Source organism: Arachis duranensis, chromosome 6 (assembly GCF_000817695.3).
Source record: "Arachis duranensis cultivar V14167 chromosome 6, aradu.V14167.gnm2.J7QH, whole genome shotgun sequence".
Lineage (NCBI taxonomy): Eukaryota > Viridiplantae > Streptophyta > Magnoliopsida > Fabales > Fabaceae > Arachis > Arachis duranensis.
This window is the reverse complement of record NC_029777.3, coordinates 109,226,489-109,234,617: the sequence shown is the minus strand read 5'-3', so window position 1 is coordinate 109,234,617 and position 8,129 is coordinate 109,226,489. Positions and strand designations below refer to the sequence as shown.

Sequence of the window (8,129 nt, the reverse complement as noted above, 5' to 3'; positions counted from 1 at the left end):
TTTTATTTATGAATATGTATAGAATTATTTAAAAAAATTAATATATAAGGTTATGAAAAATCTCATCCAAATTTGACAAGAACAAGACGACTTACATAGAAATGGTTCTCATGGATGATAAGGTAAGTTGATTATTTTCTATTATTCTTTCAAGTAATGCTAGGTCCAATTTATAAATATTTTTTGTTCATATTTTAAGTTTATTTGATAAGTAAACCCTTGCACGCGAACAAAGACAAAGACAGTGCGATTTTATAGATTTATAAGTGCTAATAACCTTTATATTTAATTTATTTTATAGTTTGAAAATAACTAATATATTTATTGGTGGATTTAACTATTACTGTATTATTTATGATCACATTTAGTATATATGTCTGATTTATTAAAAAAAGTAGATTATTAAATCAATTAATAACTATTTTAGAGCTAATCCAATTAACACTAAATTTAAAAAAAACAATATATAACATGTTATTTTTTAATCAAATTATTATAATTCAAATTAATTTTAAAAAATAATTTAAAATTATAATTTTAATCTTATCACATGCATGACACGAATAATTATACTTATTGATGGCTAAAAATCACAAAATTTACTAGCCTCTAAACTTTCTCACGTTATTATTCAAAAAATACTGTCCAAAATATTTGTTTTCTTTATAATAGTAGATATTAAACATGGTTTTATTTATATATTCTTCAAAGAACCATGGTCTAAAGAAAAAACTCCTTATTAGTATTCTACAAAAAAAATCACTAAATTTAGTTTAGTGGTTATATTTTATGTATTTTTTTTATGTACTTTCATAAAAAAAATTAATTACAACCATAAATTAAATAACTACTTTCTATTAAGTGTTTAATATTAAGAATAAAATAAAATAAAATAAAATTTAAAAAAATAAAAAAAATTATAAACTAATTAATATAAGATAAGATAATTATTATGTTATATGCCTCTCCACAAATCATATTCGTAAGTTATATAAATAATAATAAAATTTTATAATATTATAAAAATAACTCATGAATTATTTAGACTCAGTTTCGCTACAAATATATATAGTAACAATGTCACATTCATAACAGCCAATTCAAAAACTAAAACTTTGAAATCCACTGAACCCATTTTTGCAAAGTATGAGAAAGACCCGTAATTAAATTAAATGGTGATTTCGAAATAATAGAAATATATATATATTATAAAAATAAAAAAATTAAACAATATAAATTTCAATTATCACTTTTTATTAGTTTAAAAAAAAGTGTATCATCCAATTTTAATAAAATTTGAGTATACTTTTATTCAGAGAATACTATTCAGATATTCATTTTCTTTATAATAATACACATTAAACATAGTTTTATCTATATATGTTCTTCAAATAACGATAATTAAAAAGAAATAACTCTTTATTAGTTATTCTAAAAAATAATCATTAAATTTAATTTAGTAGTTATATTTGATGTACTCTTTATGTACTTTTATTAAAAAAATTGAATAATAACCATAAATTAAATAACTAATTTTTATTAAGTGTTTAATATTAAAATATATATATATCTTTTATAAAAATAAGAGAAAAAATTATAACTAATTAGTACGAGATAAGATAATTACTAAAACTATGTGTATCTCCACAAATTATATTCTTAAATTATATAAATAGTAATAAAATTTTATAATGTACGAATAACTCGTGAATTATTTGATAAATAGTAATACTCTTTATTAGTGTTTTGTAACCATTAATTGATCGTCAATAATATTTTTAATGGTATGAGATTATATCTAATAATAGAAAAATTACTCATTTTTGTTTTGATGATTAAGTACTAGCCATAAAATATAAAAGTTGTTGACCCCTAAACTTTTTCTTCGCTTTATATAAAAGTTGCCACCTTATAACAATTGGTTCATCCTCCTGCCGTCCGCACCACCATTCTTCTACCTGGTTCTTTTTTGCTGTTGTGTATGGACCTGTTCAGTTTGGATTGAACCTTGCAAGATGTAACTCTGTTCGAGTCAGCCGAACTATCCCTAAACCATTTTTCTTAGATTGGTTCAGTCACCAGAATGTGACGTGTAGTGGTGATGCTAATAATAGATAAAATATAGTGAGAATAATAGCAATCAAACATTCAAACATCATGTGGTGGACCCGTACTAAATAAAAAAAATTGCATGCGGTGTTGGGCAAGGTAGGCCGTTTATGGTACAGGTTTGTTACTTTGTTTGATATGGATAGAAATAGGTCTTGAAGCGTGGTGGTGGTAGAAGTGGGAGATGTGATCGATTCACAAAATAGCAAGTATGTCTTCTCTGATAGGTAAAGTAAGTTTGATCGACTTTCATTCAATGGATCACTTGTTCATTGATTTGATGAGTGTGTTTTTGAATTACAGATGATTGGAAGGAGCAGCTTTTGGAGGTGGAGAATGGCGAAGGACACCCGAAAATGGAGGTACGCGATCTTCGGAGAGTGTCGGATGCAGGGGTCCCAATACTGAAGGGCATCAGTCTGGAAATCCTAAAGGGCGTCATAGTGGGAGTCATAGGCCCAAGTGGCAGCGGCAAGTCAACGCTCCTCAGGGCACTCAACCGCCTCTGGGAACCTCCCTCCGCCTCCGTCTTCCTCGACTCCCGAGACATCTGCCAGCTCGACGTGCTCTCCCTCCGCCGCAAAGTTGGCATGCTGTTCCAGCTGCCCGCCCTCTTCGAAGGCACTGTAGCCGACAACGTGAGGTACGGCCCCAGCCTCAGCGGGAAGAAGCTTTCAGATGTTGAGGTATGTAAGCTGTTGATGCTAGCTGACGTGGACGCTTCCTTCCTTCAGAAGTCGGCGGCGGAGTTGTCAGTGGGTCAAGCACAGAGGGTTGCGCTGGCCAGAACTCTTGCTAATTCCCCTGAGGTTTTGCTGCTTGATGAGCCAACGAGTGCTTTAGATCCTATTTCCACAGAGAATATAGAGGCTGCACTGTTGAAGCTCAACAAGAATAATGGCATGACCATGATTATGGTGTCTCACAGCATCAAACAAATACAGAGGATTGCTGATGTCGTCTGCCTCCTCGTTGATGGTGAGATTGTTGAGATTCTAAATCCTAACCAACTCTCCCAAGCCAACCATCCCATGGCTCAGAGGTTTCTTCAACTCACCACTTAAAATTATGTTTAATATCAAATTTTCTATCCATTCATAATAAAGTATTCATCGGTGTTCGTCTTTCTAATTATTTTCCTGCAAGGTCCCTCTGATTCAGGCCACGTAGTTTGAATCCTATATCTAATTATCTAAGTAAACTGTATTACTGAAATCACTGTCATCTAGATATTTGTTATTTGCAATTTCTTGTAACAATCGACAAAAACAGAGTGACCCAGTGAGGTAACTCGGGGTTGCTTTTTGGATGCTTTGGTTTTCTCCAGAAGCTTGTTTTTTCTTTTTTTTTTTTCTTTCATCTTTTTGGATTAAAAAGAAGAAAACGAACAAGGAAAGTATTTGATCCCTTCTTGTGTCTCAGCCAAACTTGTGTATAACACTACTTAAGCACAAAGTATGGAATTCTGATATTGTTTTAATTCAATTCAATTAATTATTTATTTTGATTAAATTTGTGAATGACAAGTTTTTATGGTATCATATTTGCTATTTTGTGAATCGATCACATCTCCCACTTCCACTGCCACGCTTCAATACCTATTTCTATCCATATCAAACAAAGTAACAAACCTGTACCAGAAACGGCCTACCTTGCCTAGCACCGCATGCAATTTTTTTTTTCTATTTAGTGCGGGTCCACCACATGATGTTTGAATGTTTGATTGCTATTATTCTCACTATATTCTATCTATTATTAGCATCACCACTACAAGTCACATTCTGGTGACCGAACCAACCTAAGAAAAATGGTAAGAAAAATGGTTTAGGGATGGTTCGCCTGACTCGGACAGAATTACATCTTACAAGGTTCAATCCAAATTGAACCGGTCCATACACAACAGTAGTAGATAGAATCTCGATTTAACTCTTAAAATCTCTCCATATTACGATTTTAAATGAGTTTATCGATTTTACGAAATTTGTACTAAGTCTGACGATTTTACGATTTAAATCTTGTTAAGATTTTACGTTTTACGTTTTTTATTTACTTTTTCGATTTCACGTAAAATCTCGATTTTCTCTACCTTTAGAAGAATGGTGGTCCGGACGGCAGGGGAATGAACCAATTGTTATAAGGTGGCTACTTCCATAAAAAGTGAAGAAAAAGTCTAAGGGTTAGCAATTTTTGTATTTTTTAGCCAGCACTTAACCATCAAAATAAAAATGAGTGATCTTCTCACTATTAGATATAATCTCACACCATTAAAAATACTATTGATGACCAATTGATGGTTATAAAATACCAAAATAACTCATGAATTATTTGATAAATAGTAATACTCTCTATTGGTTGAAAAAGGTGTGTCATACAATTCCGGTAAGACTTGATAATGCTTCTATTTAGATAATACTGTCTAGGATATTCGTTTTTTTAATAATAGTAGATATTAATAAAAAAATCATGCTTTAAAAATAACTCCTTATTAGTTATTCTAAAAAAAAAAATCACTAAATTTAGTTTAGTGGTAATATCTTAGGTACTTTTTACGTATTCTCGCTGGAAAAAATAATTATAATCATGATTAAATAACTCATTTCTATTAAGTGTTTAATATTAAAATAAAATAAATTTTTAAAAAATAAGAGAAAAATTATAAATTAATTAGTACAAGATAAGATAATTGTTATGTGGCAATAATATACATGTGTGCTTATTGTCTTCTCGCAACTTGGCGTTTGCGAGATTGCTGGCTCAAATTATTTGATTAAAAGTACAATTTCCAGAAAATTCAATCAAAGCAATTCGCCTTGATAATGCTGGTGAATTTACTTTCCAAGCTTTTGATGCTTATTGTATGGCTAATGGAATAAGTATTGAACATCCAGTAGCTTATATTCACACACAAAATGGGTTAGTAGAATCACTTATTAAACGCCTCCAATTATAAAAATATTAAAATTTATAATATTTATTGAATTTTTTATCAATTTATACAAATACAATAATATCAATATTTATTGAATATTTTAATATTTTTTATCATATAAAAAATTAAATAAAATAAATAATAATATATTAAATAAATAAAAAATACCTAATACCCTAAATTAAATAAAATATTTGAGCCAACTCAATTACTCTTTATATTTTGAAGGACTTCTACTAATTTTTTTCCCTTGCCTTAATAAAGCTCCGACTCTGTCTCCACAAATCATATTCCTATTTTATATAGACAGTAATAAAATTGTATAGTGTTATACAAATAGCTCATAAATTATTTGGATTGAGTTTGACTATAAATATATAAAAAAATATATACATAATTAATATATTATAAAAATAAAAAAATCAAACAATATAAATTTTAATTACGACTCCATTGAAATTAAGGTGTGTCATGCAGTTCCAATAAAATTTTATTAGCTTCTATTGACCGTCCAAAATATTCGTTTTCTTTATAATAATAAATATTAGACATCGCTTTATCTATATGTTCTTTAAAAAATTATGGTCTAAATAAAATAAATTCTTTATTAGTTATTCTAAAAAATATCACTAAATTTAATTTGATGGTTATATTTTATGTATTCTTTATATATTTTTATTAAAAAAAATTATAATTATAAATTAAATAATTAATTTTTATTTTTATAAAAAATATTTAGATAAAAAAATAGTTATTGGTGTTTTTTTTTAAAAAACCGTAATTGCAAACAAAATTGCAAATCAAAGTTACATTAGAATATTGAATATGTCAAAATTCAACGCTTTTTTTCTTTTATTTTTTATTTAGATTAATTATCTTTTTTTATATTAAAAAAAATATTTTGGGTCATATGTCAGGAAATTAATTATTGCAAGGCAAACATGCCAGCTTTACATTATTTTAATTTATATTATCAGTTTATTGTATTATTGATGTTAACTTAGAGTCTTTATCTATCTTTAATAATTCTTTAAAGACCCAAAATATATTTTTTTTTCCTTGCTTTAATTTTCCAGATGTCTCAAGTTATATTTATTTCATTAATGCTTTAGAGGAATATACATTAATGAGAAATCATGAATACAGCAAGACTACTATAAACAACATGTAATTGTAATGCAAGTGCCAATAATAATAAATTACATTATCCTTTTTCTTAACTCTAAATTAGATTACTGCTACTATTAGTAGAATATAAAGTAAACAACGCAAGAGTCAAGGAAAGTTATGAAATAACCTTGTGAAAATACATGGTCAAACTTTACGAGACACTTTATTACTTGTATTATATAACTTAAAAAAAAAAGTGACTATGCTCTCAAAAGAGCAAATTAAAGAGTAGTATTTAGTTCAACCAGTTATTTTATTTAATTTGAATAAATTTTCCTTTAACATAGGAATACCAACAATTTCGAAGAAAAAAAGTTAAAAGAAAAAAAATCATTTGTATACTAAATACTCCTAATATTCGTATAAAAATGTAGTTTTGCTAATTAACTGTGTATTTAAATTATTTTTAAAATAATAAATAAAAAATATATATTATTAGTTATTAAGAAAATACTAACATTAAAATAATATATGTTACAAAAGATATATACTTAACGAAATTTAAAAAAAAAATCAGAACAAAAAAAAGGAAACAAATGGCCTAAGACCATAGTTAAAAAAGAATAAGAGAATATTGGAATCCTAAGAGTGGTTAAAAGTGGTAAAAGGCAAAGGTTCTATGGTCACACTAAAGAGAGAAGCATATAGAAAAATGAATTGATAGAAACATTTTAATTGGAAATAACAATTTTTGGTCAGTTTCTCTCTTTACATTTCGCTTTCCATACTCGAATTATATTCACTTCCTTTGTTCTTTTCCTTAAAATTCATGGACAGTTACTTTTAATATATAAACAAAGTTCAATGAATTATTCTCTTCCTTTGCAAAATCTTCAACGCCATTTTGAATATCCTAATTATTACCCTATTACCTTGCTTCGCTTTCTGTGTATATTCTTTGCTTTAGGAAAACACACACACTACTACACTTTTTAATTTTTATATTAAAAAAAATATTTTGTAGCATTGTTAGCATATGGTGTAACTCCGCCTATGTTACACTTGCGGTACATAGCCGGTCCCAAGCCCGGATAAAGGAGGAGGGTTGTGTTAGGTCTTCGGCAACCAACGTAAAAATATAGCCGAACCCCCCATGACATGAATCAAAGACATTATTGCGCTAAAGCTAGGTCGTTACCCGGAAGTAACGCGCCGTATGGCTCGAGTACGGTGTCAAAGCAAGAGCCGCTGCATCGGTGCCCGGATGTAGTGTTAAATGAGCAAGGGTTCTCGCGTTTTCGTGAACGGACGAGGGTAAATAAGCTAGTTCACAAAGGAAAAGGTAAAGGTCGAAGCGACAAAAGGTTGAGATTTGGGACATGGAACATAGGCACTCTAACAGGAAAGTCCATGGAGGTGGTGGACACCATGACAAGGAGGAAGATTAACATTATGTGCCTACAAGAAACGAAATGGGTTGGTGCAAAGGCTAGGGAGTTGGATTCTTCTGGTTTCAAACTTTGGTATACAGGAAAGGTGAAGAATAGGAATGGAGTTGGAATAATTGTCGATAAGCAGTGGAAGAAGGACGTAGTGAATATCAAGAGGATGAGAGATCGGATCATCTCTATCAAACTTGTGGTGGAGGGAGGTGCTTTCCATGTGATTAGCGCCTATGCACCGCAAGTGGGTTCGGACGAACAACACAAGATAAGATTTTGGGAGGATCTAGAGAGTTTGGTTCAAGGCATACCTTTAGGAGATAAGATTTTCTTAGGAGGAGATTTAAATGGCCAAGTTAGGAGAGAAGTGACTGGGTATGGGAGTATTCACGGAGGCCATGGTTTCGGGGTGATCAATGCCGAGGGTAAAACTATTTTGGACTTTTCCTCAACTTTTGATCTTCTCATCGCAAATACATGTTTTAAAAAGAGAGACGAACATCTTATAACCTATAAGAGTGGCATGACAAGCTCTCAAA

The 8,129-nt window shown here is 29.7% G+C and overlaps 1 protein-coding gene across 1 annotated transcript; it reads left to right on the top strand.

Annotated features, from left to right (window-relative positions):
• Positions 1-2,175: 2,175 nt before the first annotated feature.
• Positions 2,176-3,240, top strand: LOC107495866 (ABC transporter I family member 17). Its single transcript, XM_016117074.3, has 2 exons — positions 2,176-2,336; positions 2,413-3,240. The coding sequence occupies exons 1-2, from the start codon at positions 2,321-2,323 to the stop codon at positions 3,171-3,173; spliced, it is 777 nt and encodes a 258-aa protein (XP_015972560.1). The 5' UTR covers positions 2,176-2,320; the 3' UTR covers positions 3,174-3,240.
• Positions 3,241-8,129: the final 4,889 nt, after the last annotated feature.